The 15,780-nt window shown below is 38.5% G+C and overlaps 1 protein-coding gene and 1 long non-coding RNA gene across 2 annotated transcripts; both read left to right on the forward strand.

Annotated features, from left to right (window-relative positions):
* The first annotated feature begins 1,338 nt into the window (after positions 1 to 1,338).
* On the forward strand, positions 1,339 to 6,194 carry LOC117791072 (hemicentin-2). Its single transcript, XM_034630719.1, has 5 exons — positions 1,339 to 1,453; positions 3,402 to 3,752; positions 4,994 to 5,251; positions 5,320 to 5,532; positions 5,606 to 6,194. Exons 1-4 carry the CDS (start codon positions 1,363 to 1,365, stop codon positions 5,472 to 5,474), a joined length of 855 nt encoding a protein of 284 aa, XP_034486610.1. The 5' UTR covers positions 1,339 to 1,362; the 3' UTR covers positions 5,475 to 5,532; positions 5,606 to 6,194.
* Positions 6,195 to 11,037: 4,843 nt separating this feature from the next.
* LOC117791653 lies at positions 11,038 to 11,445 on the forward strand. The gene is made up of 3 exons (XR_004618084.1): positions 11,038 to 11,128; positions 11,220 to 11,289; positions 11,368 to 11,445. It is a non-coding gene; the product is annotated as an uncharacterized LOC117791653 (long non-coding RNA).
* Positions 11,446 to 15,780: the final 4,335 nt, after the last annotated feature.

Below are 15,780 nucleotides of genomic sequence, written 5' to 3' on the forward strand. Positions count from 1 at the left end.
TCCTTACGACCATCAACTAAGGTACGATAAATATACACATAGTACGGGTATCAATGGTCCGCCCATTGATGGTTAGGGTGCTAACAGTATGTGTTACAATTAAATTACATTTCAATAAAATGTTGCTGCAACATGTTGCTGCCACATTGCTGGCATGCGCCTGCGCCAGCGACGTGGCACGCTCTTTTTGGACTGTAACAGCATTTGCATATATGAACGTCGGGTATTCAGGTTCAGGATAGGTTAGTTTCAGTTCTTTAACGCGCCTCAAGCCACACACAACGCAGCGTGCGCAGTTAACAGTAAAACGTGACTCTCAGTCACTGTGACTAGCACTACTTCAATCACGTTATCACGCTATCACGTTATCACGATATCACGTATCACGAGTTGCGAGTCACGCGTCTCTCGTCACGGGTCATAGTGACAGTTACGTAGTGCCGGATTTAATGCGTTTGAAATGAACACACCGACACGTTAAGGAGTTCTTTTTATAAAATTTGTCAAATAAGAAAAAGGAGTTGAAAAAATAAAAAAATAAAATAGGAATAAGAAATCAAAAAACGCGCTCGAATGCGTTACGTTGCGCATGAAATGGCGGCACGCAGTTCGCGCTACATTGAATCCAAACGCATCACTTACAAATTGCTGTAGTCCGCAAAAGGTATTCACAGCTCGAATAGCCCAAGCCAATACGAATACAAATACCAATTCGAATAGGAAAACGAATGGGACTACGAGTATGAGGATGACTACAATTAAGTGTATTAGCAAAACGTGACCAGACCGAAATTATAGCCCCTGGCCAGAAAAGTTAACTGTTCTCGCTCCTCCTCTTCCAGTTCCTCCCACCAATCGCCGACTTCCACGACCAATTTCACAACAGCTTAGTGCTTAATGAAGAAATTGCTCAACTTTGCCCAAACCAAGAACACCAACACCAACACCAACATCACCACACCCACCCAATCAGCAATTTCCTTTCCTCTTCACACTTCGCGACCCCGCGAATCCTGCGGGCGTCATGGTGATTGAAAACTCAACCGCATTGCGGACTTGTCATCATTTGAAATGAATGTGTTGCGGTCTCCGTTTCCTTCTCAGTCCGTGACTTGTCTTTGATAAGAATAAGACTTTGGGACTCAAAATCTAATCCGTTCAGCTGGTTGCTCCGTCTACTCATAATACTACTTATAAATTAAGTATGGCGGATGGCAAAACAATATGGCGTTGACTCATTTAAGTCCTTGGCAGTGTCTTTGTCTCGAGTTTTGCGATTGCCATCATTTATTTTAATTACTTTCTGCTGTTGTCGTCTTTGGTTGCAGTTATAACTCAACAGCGTCACAAATTGCGCATGAAATGTTGTTGGAATACTTGATGGCGATGCTTGTGATCATGGGATTAACCACAACATTCGATAAGCACAGCACAAGGCATATGCCACACTTTGGTAAGTACTCAAAAGACAATTGAATGTTAAGGAAATCAATAACGTATCTGCTAAAGAGGATGAAGATTTTCAAATTGAATTCAATTAAATTACTGATTAAAATTTATTAAATGCTGGGGAATTTTCAAATATACATATATATTAATGAAATGAGGGCATCTTTAAGCAATAAGTCTTGTTATATTTTTATATATAATAAATAAAAATCACATATTTTATGAGAATAGTTTCAGCTGCTCCAGTTTTTACAATTGAAATATTGAGTTATAAATTACATAATAATGTACATATTACAATTATTAATGATCTGTCTTTTACAAACCATTTAGAATTCCATTCAGTTGAAATTGAATATGAATTAAATCAGTTAACTGATGATTCCATTCATAAATGCTTCTTTCGAATAGCTTCTACAGTAAAATAAGTAGCTGGAAAGTATCCAGCAAAGTTTGGAATCCATATAAGTCTCGTAAAGATCTAATCTGTAAATGTTGTTGAAATATTCATAAACAAATGGTACCCACATAAACACCAAATAGTTTTCATTTAAATGCTCTCATTTTTCATTCAACTACTGTTGTGTGGGAAATTAAAATGTCTTTTGCAGATGAGTAAAAAACGGAGAAAAAGAGATATTCATATGAGGATTTATTTATTTGTCCAAGTATTTCGAATAATTTTTTGCAGAAGCAAGTGCAATTTCTCATTTATTATTTATGGCACCTGCCTTTATTTTTAGTGCCCGCATGGGGCATGGGGCATGTGGCATAGGGCGGGAGGGGCGTGGCACAAGCCAGTCGAGCTTGTTGCTGCGGTTAAACACAACAATTTGAAAACCCGAAACTCAGCTCTGGTTACTTTTCACCGGAGCCGCACTTTGTATGTAAATACAGAACTTTTATTAAAAAATTTTTATATTTTTTATATGCGTGTGCATAACTGTGTGTGTGTGTGTGTGTGAGTAAATTTTATTTTTTTTTATATTTTTTTTGTGGGCAGCGCAAAAAGCAATTTCATTTGTAAAATGTTTGGCCAATACCGGCAAAATGGGCAAAGGCTTCGAATGTTGGGAAGGCGGAATGACTTCCCATCAAGTGAGCAACAGTTTCAATTAAGTGTTTAACGGCATTTTATTGCTCAATATTTGATTGTTATATGAGACTGTGGGTGTGCCAATAAATCAATATATAATCTCATATATATATGTACAAGTACTTTATATATTTGTTGGTTTGTTTACTTAGTAGGCTCTGTATTTGTATTGCTATTTGTGTTATGTGTTAGTATTTGTGTTTGGATTAGTATTTGTATTTGTTTAGGCAGTCGTGGATTATTAGCGCATTAGTTGGCTAATACGTTGATGTTGATAAAGTGGACCCAATTCCACATTAATCACTTGCCCCACAGTGCGGTGCCCCAATGATGGATCATAATCCGAATGGGTGTCGGCTTTACTTGAATATGTGCGAGTGTGAGTGTGAGTGTGTCTGTACTTAGTATATGCTGCCAATAAGATGGTAAATTTTAGCATAAATTAAGCACAAATACTCGTTAATCAAATGAATGTTGATTCGTCTGTGGCACTTACTCATTTTGTCCATTCAGTCCATTCAGCCCATTCTGTCCATTCTGTCCATTCATATCCATTTGCCCAGCTGTCCAATGCACCATGTTATCCATCTGATTTCGATGGAAACGTCGACTTTGACTTGGTTGTTGATGTGGATGTTAATGCTGATGGTGAATACAAATGCACATGAATACATTTAGATTGACATTTAGATACAGTTATTTAATACCTCTCTGAAGTGTTTGTGTTTGTGCTTGTGTGTGCGTGTGTATGATTGAGTGTCTGGCAATTCTCACATTGTGGTTTCTTGTTCGAGTGGTTTCTCAAGCGTTTATTGACCCATCCACTGTCTGTCTATCTTTCTGTCTACTCCTTCAGCACTGGCCACGGAGCTCTCCAACATCATACCCGAGGACTATGAGCCGCACTTTGATAACAGCACTGACCGTGAGATAATTGCCGCCCTCGGGACAACAGCTCGCATGCATTGTCGTGTGCGAAGTCTGGGGGATCGTGCTGTCTCCTGGATACGTCAACGGGATCTGCATATTCTAACGATTGGCATCATGACCTACACCAACGATCAGCGCTTTCTGGCCCGGCACATCGACAACTCCGATGAGTGGGTGCTCAAGGTCGTCTCCGTGCAGCCCCGTGATGCCGGCATCTATGAGTGCCAGGTTTCTACAGAGCCCAAAATTAGTCTGGCCTACAAGTTGGTGGTTGTAAGTAAGTATGAATTCAGCCTAGGTCTCGGAAAGTTTGGTAATTTTAGATTAGATTAGTTAAAGTATATATTAATCTTTATTGAAAAAAAAAAATTAAATTGTTTTTTTTACTATGATTATTATAAACAGCTCTACAAGTTAAACTTATATTTAAGGTATTCTTCACAATTACAATGATATTACTTAAATCTAAGTTAGAATATATAAACGTAGTAACATTAACATTTGCATATATTTGAATACATATTTTAAACCATACATAAAGGTTAATTTAGTAAATTTATTATGAATTATTATTATTATCTTTAAATTAAGTTTTTTATTATTTTTGACTGTCTTCATATTTTCAATTATTTTTTTCAAATAAACGTTATTATGCATACTTTAAATTTATTTGTATTATTTAATATTATTTTTTTTAAATGTTTTTTTTTCTAAATACATATATAAAAGTAATAATACACTATAAAATAGTTAATATCATTTTTAAATATTTTTTAAGAGAATATATAAATCAACCGATTAAAGATATATGAAAGTATTGAGACTGGCAAACAAATGAAATGAGAACGGAATTAATTGTAAATATTTCAAAGTTAAATGAGAAAGAAAATACGTAGTCGACGAGAATGAGGTAAATACAAAACCGGAAAGAGCCGAAATAATAACAATGCAGTGAAGCACAGCAAAACGGAAATAGAGAAGAGTGAAAATTAAGCTAAATTTGCGCAGACATTGAATGAAAAAAACAAAATGTAAACGAGAAATTCAACTTTATTTTATGTTCATTAAACTTTTACCTATAAATGTAGCTGTCGAACAATATAAAAAACACTATGAATTTGCAAAAGTTGCAAGTTAGTTAAATGTAGTTTTCAAACTGTTGCGATTTCTTTTTTCAAATATTATTGAACCTGGTCAAACTTTGTTGTTAGGACAAAAACTTGCTAAGGGATTAAAAACTTTATGTATTAAAGTAAGTTGCAGCTTACCATTTGCAGAATTTTGAATAATATTTAAAGTAAATTAATAGCTTTATTAACAAATGTAGTCCAAGAGAGATAGGATAAATAAGATCTATTGGATAGAACTGCAAAGAGAGGAATTTATGTACGTATATTATGTAAAACAGCTGCAGTTGCTAATGAGCATCTCAGAAAGCTTGTTGAACGAACCGAATGCCAATATTGTGTGTACTTTCATGTTGTACTGCAACTGACAATCATTTCTCATCTTTGATAGCATCCAAAGCTCAAATCCTGGCGAATCGCGAGCTGTTCATTCAGAGTGGCAGTGACATTAATTTGACATGCATTGCACCTCAGGCGCCAGGACCGTACACACACATGCTTTGGTACAAGGACACGGAATTAGTCAGCGATTCGACACGCGGAGGGATACGCGTTATATCCGAGCAACAGATTAAAACCAGCAATCTGGTGATATCGCGTGTCCTGCACACGGATTCCGGAAATTACACATGTTCCGCGGATAACTCAAGTGAGTGTTGACCTCAAACACCGCATAGATGAAATTAAATACCTAACTTGCTACTCCGACACTTCCAGACTCCGACAGCGTCTTTGTGCATATCATTAAGAGCGAACAGCACGCGGCCATGCAGCATGAACTGGGCGTGAGACTGGAGATGCCCAGCATCTGGTTGCTCCTCTTGCTGCTAACGTTTATACACATGACACGCCCCCAACGGTTGGTGGCCTAAGCTGAGCGGCAACTTATGTTTGATGTCTGCTTTGCGTCGTGTGCAGCCTTGGAATAAAGTAAGTGGACTCTAACTTGACTTGACTCAACTTAGCTGGGAGCTGGGTATTGATTTCATTACCTGCATTACAGCACCTGCCACCGCCACGCCCACTGTCAGGCAGGCAGCCAGCGCCCACACTGTACAAACGGATAGCTGCAAGGGAGGCAATTGATGCACCTGTATATATGTAAATCGGAGGTTTTGTTTAAACAGCTTTAAGTATTTTTATACGTAATTAAGTGAATAGAGACGCATTACAAACCCATAAAGCGAGTACTTCAAAAAGCATAGCATTAAAAAGTAATCGAATAGAGTCGAGCAATCGAATAGCAATAAGTCAATGAATCGAATATGCAAACATGAAATCGAACAAAGTTGTAAATAAATGTTTAATCTTAATTAACAAACAAACAAACAGACATAAAAACAAACAAACAAACAAACAAGGAATGTTGAAGAGGTGCTCGCACGACTCGAACTCATTCATAGGTACTCGAATATAGGTTATCTGTCATCTAGATTAATTATGATAAATTGTGCGCAGCAAGTGCAAAATTAAATTTTAAAAACAAATGATTAATGGCAATATGAATGAATGTGAACAGTTGAACAACCATACACTCCACTTTCAATGTCAGTATCTTTCTCCCTTCCCCACCATAAAGCAATTTAACAACATTTACGATCCTGATTTTCCGTCGTAGATTGGCCCCAGGCTATAACCGAGATTATATGGCTTAATTGCAGTTTATGCGGGGCATGCGGGGATGTACCGGTAATTGAAAAACGATAAAGGACGAACTGCACCTGAGTGTAGGAGAAGTTTAAACGCTCCAGGCGAAAATTCCACTTTCAAAGATGTTGTTGTGGACTCAATATTGTGGATTATTGATATTAAGGCAACGCCAAATCTGCTAAGTTAACTAAATAAATATTTACTTTAATTTGTTTAATTTTATACAAGGGTCATCTTTGAGGCATTGCCTGTGTTGAGTCCAACAAGAAAGTTTGGACAACTTGGGAAGCATCAACATCAACATCAAGTGCAACTGCCACAACTGCTCTTCCAGTAAATTGAAAACTATGTACACAAAGATGTGGAAAATTTAATTTAAGCCAGTTTCAAACACGCATCACTTGAAGCTTAAAGCTGTTGTGAAAGGTTTGTGTGGTCGGATCTTACAATTTGGTACTAAACTTAAGAAGTTACGTTTCCTTAATTGAAGCGGCAGCATCAAAGTCGCCCCTAAAGTAGGCAACACAATGAAGGCCGTGTGAAGTGGGCTACTTGTGAAGAGTTGCTTTCAAAAGGGAGGCACGATAAGCTAAATTTTGCATGAGCCAATACTAATTGAAATAAAAGCAGCCAGGAGCCAAGATAATAGCACACCAAACTCCAGAAACTGGGTCGTAAAGTAGACAACATCAAAATCTACATCACCATCAACATCCATCATAATAGCCGAAATGGGCAAAGTATTCGAGATATGCCCAACAGGATGAGCAAGCCCGGTTAACATGATGGCCTCATATACCCCTGGCAATTGAAATCTTTTGGGAATTTTTGCGTATCTTATGCACGCGCTGACACTTTGCCAGCCGACAAATATACATACATATTTCATACAAATATATATAAGTAAGTATATGTACTTATGTATAAACATAACCCATTGGGCAATGTCTCAGCTCAATGAATTGCAAGTGCTAACGGCACGATACTTTTGCCAGCAACTGTTCGTGTTGCTGCTGCCGATGCTGCTGCTGCTACTTCACCTTCACTCATAAATTGTACAACGAGAAATAAATCAAAAGCAGCCTCGACGATGGCTGACGCTCCTCCAGCTCTGAAGCTCTGCGTCTGCTGCGGCTGCTGCCTGAGACGCTGTCAGTAACAAATCATGCTCAGGGTTACAGCAATAACAACGCGCCCAGAACAGAGCCGAGCAAGCCAGCCCAGCTCCGTTGGAGCCAGAGCCGTAGACTTGTTTACGGGCTTAATACGCACAACCAAAAAAAAAAATGCGTATACGCTCCGTGTGCGCGTCAGCAGCAGTCGTAGCAAAAGCAAACAGAACGGATGTGCGGAAGCTCCGACTGTGCGAACACGACGACTACAACGACAACAACAACAACAACATCAGCTACAACAACAAACAGCGTGTTAAGAAACTACAGGGCGTTGTCGCGTCGGAAAATATTTAATTACTAATGAGTTTTTCGTGCTGCAGCAAAATCAACATTTTAAATACGTGGCACAAAAACGAACAAAAAAGCGAACTTTTAACATTTTTAATTTGCTAATTAGCGAACCAGGAACACAAGGAACAACAGCAACGGTAACGGTTACGGTAACGATGTGGCCAATTTGATTGATGACCAGCTGAAAGGCTGGAAAAGACTCGAAAAAAAAAAGAAATATAGATAGAACATATATTATACGTTGAGAATAACAATTCATTATTCAGACACTGTTAGTCAATTGATTATCAGGTATTATGCTTGACAAATTTCTAGCCTGTGCAGACTCCTTGGCAACCAATTGAATTCCGTCCGTCCGTCCGTCCGTTGGATTTTTGCTGCCTGGTTGCGCAGCTTTGAGGCCCACCTGATATCAAATTGTAGATATGTACGTATGTATGTGTGTATGTGTAATGATATATGTACATACACATGTGAATAAATTATGATTGGTATTCACGCAACTTTGGCAAAAACAATGACAACTCTTAACATTTAAAAGACCTTAGTCATCGTTGTCGTAAAGTCAACCTAGATAAACAGTAATAACAACAGCAGCAGCAACAACATCAGCATATAAGAAGCTGAAAAACTTTATCTTCGATATTATTGGGGCATAACTTTGTGGGTCATAAATCAAATTAGATGCTCGCTGACACTTAGCAACACATAAGAAATGCAAACGATTTTATTAAATATACAATGCAAACCGCACACAAGCTCAACTCAACACACAACATAACACCGCACAAACAACAACAGCAATAACTGATTAAAACACAGATACCCTAGTTCTTATTCTTCTTTGCTATACGCACAGTAAACATGTCAGAGTTTTAAAGTTATTTGTTTTTCAGTAGAATTCCACTTCCGAATCAATTTTAAATGAAATGTATTGAAAAGAAAAGAATAAGTGAGATAATTGTTGCGATAAACAAACTTGAAAGTTTCAACTTAAGCAGATAAAGAAACTTGGAGCATTGAACTTGAAAACATCATGTGGACAATACAAAAAATAAAGAAAGAATTTGGTCATTTTCCACCTTGAACTTGACAATTGTACAACGATGTTGTTTTCAATTGCCACATAACGAACTCATATACCCTATACAAAAGTAATTTCAAGCGGGAATAAGCATTAGATAACATTTATCATGCGATTTGCACAGTCGGAGGAGATTTAACTTGGCCACGACTTTTGCACAATGCAGAGAGAAAGAGAGATTTAAGTGATTTGCTGAGTGGCTTTAAAATCTCAGTTCGAGTAATAAATGGCCAGGACTATTTGAATAGCTCACCCAAAATGTTGATTTTCGGCTTGGATTTGGATTTGGGTTTGAGTTTAATTTAAGTTTTGTTTTAATAGCGCACAAAAGTGCAAAGTGCCTGCATTTTACAGCAATTTCAGTTTGGTTATTTTTTTAGTTTTGGGTTTTTGGTTTTGTTTCACTTCACGTTGCTGTCATTTTCTTGCATGCGACACGCGATGGGCACCGTTATAGCTTTGTAGGCCGTTTTAGCACCCCTCCCCATTCCCCCCACTCCCCCCTTTCTCTCTTTCCCACTCCTTTCTCCAGCCGCAGCGATGAAGCCAGCTTAAACTCCATTTGCTGCAATGGCAAATGGCAGCTGAGTCCGCATGTAGTTTAATCTACAAACAAAATCGTTTGATCCATATCGCCTCAGCCTGGACAGCGAAAGAGTCAGAGCTAAAGGTCGGGACAAAAACGAGTAGAGGGGATCAAGGAGTCAACACAAAAAGGTGTAAACAGAAAAATATGAAGAGCGAGAGGTCGAGGTGAGAAGTGGGACAGCAGACAAAGCCTGCTAGCTGCATACTACAATTGCACCCCCTGGCAAGAGGTTAATTTCCCCCAGGAAGGAACTCAGGACTCAATAACCTTAAAGCAAAATAAACGCCCGCTAAGTAAACGTCGACATTAACAAGGCAAAAGGTGAAACAACAAGATGGAGAAACGAATCATTTTGGGGGGTCGACAGCCATTTGCTGGATTTCGAACCAAACAATGTGAAATTACCGCCCTGAAATATGGACACCCGCTGAGATTTTATAGCAGTCAACTTTGAATTATTAAATATGTATTTTAAGGAACGCCAAAAACAGAAACAGAAACTCAATTTGCCGCACTGTTCGGGTTTTTTCCGTTATTTTTCTCATACAATTCCTTTTTGGGGTAAATTATTTGAAAAGTACCCAAAGTAAAAGGAACTAACCCATAAAAGTTGCCATAAAATTTATGTTAAAGCTCTTTCAAGTGAGCGGTAAGCTTTCAAGCTTGCACCCAACTCACCACACAGTAAAAGCACAAAGCTTAGCAGATTTACAAAAGCTTAGCATAAGCTTTGCGCATAATACGATAATGACACAGCTTTTCAGACTGATGCGACATAATGAGCTGCTGCTCCAGCGCGGACTTGGACCCACCTACTGCTGGCAAGCCGACAGACCGACCATCTGACAAGCCGGACCATTGAAGGGAACTCGGTACAAATGACAGGCCATTAACCAGTTATTGCCACAGCCTGACGGCCAAAAGCACTAAGCACATTAGCAGCTTCCGTAGCAAGAAGCCTGTTCATAAATATGCACCTAAGCTATTTTCATTATAGCAGCTACAGACACACAAACGTACACACATACTTACATACATTTATATAGAACATCTGTAGCGCCATTCATTAGACATGAATATGCATATTTATAAACGGGCTGGCAAAAATACTTTCATAAACATAAATTCTCATTTCTGTTGCATTTCCTCGATCTTCGCTTGCTTTGTTTTTCGACTATTTTATCTTTTCACTGTCTACATAATTTCTTTTCCAAACACACACACACACACACACATACACTTACACAATTTTGTATATGTGTGTATGTATGCGTGTAAAAACATGGACAACCCCAGTAAAACCCGGAGCAACGTGTTCCGTCAAGCAATTCCTTCTGGCAACCTTATGATTCATGCAAAATGAGTAGTATATGGCTTGACAGGGTGCTAAAAGAGCTCAAAATAGCCTTGCAATACGAGTACGTTGCATTTGCTGACTTTGGAAGGCTAAACGCCAGGTCTTTCAAAACGTTCGCTGCTCTGCTATGTGTTTTGCCACGCCCTCGCCTTCGCAAAGACAGGCACAAACTCTGTTAACTATTACGAAAGAGCGGCCATAGCATAATTAGCGCAATTTTTACAGTTTTTTCTTTTTGTTTCTTTTATACTTTTGTGGATGATCTTCATATACTTGTAATTTTTCTATCGCAAAAAAGAAGAAGCTGCCGTCGAGCGCGCACGTGTTTGCAAAGTGATTGTGAAATATGAAAGCTTGGAAATATATTATTTTTACATCGTGTAAGTACAAAAATATAGTAATTCCTTTTGCATTTATACATTGCATTTATTTATTTATATTTATATTATAATATTTTATTTATTTATTTAGGAGCCGTCAAATATATGATTTATGTATGTATTAATACGTAAAAATGCGTGGTTCGACTTTATATTAAATTGTAAGTACGAGTAGATACTATTTTATGTAATACAGAGTTTAATTCTTAAAGTAATTAATTTTTTTTCATTTCTTAAAGTGTGGATGCACACGCAAAACCAAGCCGACGCCTTTGGAATAGAGAAAACCGATACAAGACGAGACAACGCACTGGGGGGAATATATACTATTTATAGATTTAAATATAAATATTTTCATTATGTTATTATTTTTATATCACATTTGTCTAAGCAAATATATATGCATTTTCAATATTTATTGTGTTTTAATGTACGTTGCTTATCCACTCCAAAGCAATGCCTTTTGAAAGCATTATGTTCGCAGCGAACGCCGCAGGCCTGCTCTACTGCCTTCTACAAGAAGGCCTTCTGCAACGTTGTTCTTGGAAATGGGCGTTGGAAAGGGAAATGGGCGTTAACAGAGCCATAACAGAAGCCCTGCCAAACTACCTTGCAATGCTACCCTTCTTTCAGCGTTTCACCCCTGTATAATAGCGAATGGAAAACGTCAGGTTTAGCAACTGCTCTTACGTTACTTAAGATGTGGTTTGAAGTTACTTTCGATAGGAGCCAAGTTTTATTGGGAAGCTGCACTCAGCGAAAATTATTTATTTATGCAAAGCTTTAAAGTGTATTGTTTATTTATAACTGCACAACTAAATTTTTTTTTAAGAAAAATCCTTTTATTTAGAATACTATATATGTAAACAAGCGTACTTCGAATATCATTTTGCTGCACTTTCACACCAATAAAATAGTTGTGCATTCAAAGTGAAAGTGCAATTTAGAATTTGCTATACATTGTTGGAATTTTTATTAGTTTGCTACAAATACTATTAAAATGTTATAAATTCATACGTATAATAAAAGTGCCCATATTTCTATTTTGAAAATATATAATACTTGCTCTTGGTTTTATTTTCTTATTTTATGAAAGCTGCTCTTATCGTAAATTCCATTGATTTGAAGTATTTTAAAAAATATGTATGTATGTGAATTGGTATTTATTAAAGCAATTACTTGACTAAATCTGTATGTGTGTGTTGTGAAGAGAATGTTGTCCATTTATTATATATTTATTGATACATCCGAAAAATATTTGAAGCGAAACTTATCTATGCACACTTGAAAAGTCTCTTGCGAATCAAAAATATGCAGCTTTAAGCATTTTAATAAAATTGTCTACATGTCTGCTTGACCGTGTAGTACTCGTGTTTGGTAAGAGTATTTAATCTTCGGTTGCCTCAGATCGATTAGCTTTCTTCTTGCATTTTCTTTTAGTGCATGTAAGCCGAAGCTTGCGAGTGACTGTTGCCTTTACCGTTGCTTTTGCTCTTGTTGTTGTTGTTGCACTGAGGCGCTTTTTTCATTTGCAGCATCGGGGTTGCCATAATTTTTTTTCATTTCATTTTTATTTTCTTTCTTTTTTTAAGTTTGCACAGTTTGCACGCATCGGTCCGTAAATTTATGCATTTGGCTATGCGAGCGTAATAAACAAGACCTTCAACCGACGTCGTCGTCGTCGTTGTCGTCTCTGCAGCTGCCGCTAACCCCCCGCTCCTAGGAACGTCAGTTTCTGGTGTCCACTTTGGTAGCCCTTTGGTTGTGTTGTTCTTGTTGTTGCTGCTTCGTTTGGTCACTTCCATTGCCGGTGCTGCCAGACTTTTATTTTTATGCGTAGATATTAAATGTGTTTCCTGGCACTTTATTCTGTAGCAGTTGCTATTGTTTTTCTTATTGTTGTTGTTGTTGTTGTTGCAGCTGTAGCTGTTGTTGGCGTATTGTGCCATTTTACACCAACATGACGTCGACGTCTCTGTCGCTGTCGCTGTCGACGCCACCGTAGGCACACTGGCGCAAATGTGCGGATATCCATTTGAAAAAGAGAACGAAAAAGAGCGCATAAACAAAATATAAAAAAAAAAATAAAGAACAAAAAACAGAAAACAGAAACAAGTGAAATAAAAGGCCAAAACAGAAACGTGGCACGCTAAAAGCTCAAAACGCATAAATAGGCAACGACTTTGAGGCAGTGGGCTAAAATGGGCTCTGGCTAGATTTGAGCAGCAAGTCATGGCCACATTTCTATGTAAAAACTACGAGCGCACATAAAACTTTGCCAATTTCAATAACAACATTTCATTTTCAACATTTCAGAGTTCTCGCAGTTTCCCTCAAAACGCTCGCTGGGGAGCCAAAGCAGTTGCCTGTTTTGAGGGTTGCTCCTTGGCGCCAGTGTGCGTTCGCATTTGGATTCGGATTCGGATTCGCATTCGTTGCATTGCATTGCTGACTGTGCTCTGTCCGCCAGTCCGCCTGTCTGCCTGTCATGCCTCCATTCGCCCCTTTGTCTCCACTTCCCTCACGCTCTATCTCAACCGCTGCCGACACCACAATGCGCGCTGCTGAAAGGAAATTCATAAAAATGTTAATTTTTCCGGCGGAAATATAATTTATGTAAAGCGCAGCGGGTGACCCAAGGTATGGTATGTGGCAGTGGCAGCGGCAGCGGCAGCGGCAGCGGCAGCGCCGATTGCAGCTGAAAATGCCTGGAAAATATATCCGGTGCGAATTACAAATACATCCCATCTGGGAGTTGAATTGCTCCATAATAAATACAGTACAATGCATTTTAATTTGCATATAATTCAACCTTTTTTTCGCACAAATATGCATGAATAACTGCCATGCCCAAAATCATCTAATTAATGCAACACGCCCAACACACACACAGACACACGCACATCCACAGCTTTCTGAGCGTCATATGTGTGTGTGTGTGTGTGTGTGTCTGTCTTTGGGGTCATTGTTAGCATTGCAGCAACATTTTCAAGTTGTTGCCATGACCATTAATCTTAGCAAGAAGGTAATTGCTTAGCAATTACCCTTTTGCAACTACCCACACTCTGTCGCATTTTGTGCGCTCGTTCGGTTTGGCTAAAACTCATACCATTTGCCATTGCATTCCACAGACCCATTCCTGACTAGCTTGCAAATTCGTCTGCCCTGGCCCAATGCATATCCGCGCCGCAGGGGAGGGTCGCTTACTGTATGTATCTCTCTCACTCTCTCTCTCTCTCGGCCGCTCTATCGCTGACTCTATCTGCCGCTGCCGCTGCCGCTGGCTATGGCTCTGCTGTGGTTACATTTCAGCGGAAGTCCCACGCAATGCCCGCCGGCAACAGCTGCAAGTCCCCGCAGTCCCGCCCCATTGTCAGTGCCCACTCTATGTACGACAATGTCGGTACATAACACGACCCGCGAAGGCTATGACTTTCGCTCCAGCTCCAGCGCCAGCTCTGGCCCTGGCTTGTCTCCTATCTCACACCCATGTCCTGTGCTGTGAAACGTGGCCCTCGTCATGCTGCGCCTGCATTGTGTTAATGCTTTTTGTTAAGCTGCAAGGAGGAGCGACGCGACTCGACACGATGTGGAGCCATGAGAAGCAATGAGAAGCACTATGGAGCTCCATTGTGCCGTTTTGCAGCTTGTGTCGCTTTTTGCAAATGTTTGCAACACACACACACACACACACACACACACGCTAAAACGGCAACAGCTACGTCAACAACAACAGCAACAACAACAGCAACAGGGAAAAATGCAGGCAACATTTGAAGATATGTACTTTAAAATTGGGAGCACTGCACATAAAATGCTGATGCTTGAAACACTAGAATTTGCATAGTAAATGATTAAAGTGAACTAGTTCGCCAACTAGCTTCATCTAATGAACCACTTGTCAGTCGTTGTGCTCATATCTCAAAAGATTTTATTATAACCATATAACTTGCTGATTACTTTGTTAAAAGCCACTAAAGCCTAAAAATTACATTCACTTGAATTCTCCCTTCAATTATTCATAGAGAAAGTTTGAGAACTGTCCAAAAAACACTTGAGAGCAAACGAAAATTAAAAGTTAATTAGTTTTCTAGTTTGTTTTAAAATAAGTATATGAACTAAATGAAGTATGCACTATGAGAACACACATTGTATCAACAACTTTTGCTCACACACACACATACATACATACATAAATTCACGCATGCATCTGCTTGTAAAAATTATAACATCTATAAAATCCAGAAGACATACATATGTATTTAAAACTGTAAAACTATGCTTCTGTTCTGTGTGTAATTGAATAAATCAAGCGATTCACTTTATGCATTTATTTTGTAGTACCCTTAAAAGTATGCTACAGTTTAAGTTGGAAATTAAAAACTCGACGAAGTTCTTGCAATAATTATCTCGTGTAAAAAAGCTGTAATGAAGTTATGAAAATTTGTGTAAAATATAATTATATGCTTTTAATTAAAGCCTTTGATTGCTATTTTCCAGTCGCATTTCCGTTTCAAGAATGTTGTTACTCATTAGACTCATTTCCTACTGTATTTAGTATTCACAGTTCTCTTTAAAACTGCACTATCCCTTCAATTTCAAAGTGATTTAATTACATAATCTTGTTTTCCCATAAAAAAAAAAGAATGCTG

Source organism: Drosophila innubila (genome assembly GCF_004354385.1).
Source record: "Drosophila innubila isolate TH190305 chromosome 3R unlocalized genomic scaffold, UK_Dinn_1.0 2_E_3R, whole genome shotgun sequence".
NCBI lineage: Eukaryota > Metazoa > Arthropoda > Insecta > Diptera > Drosophilidae > Drosophila > Drosophila innubila.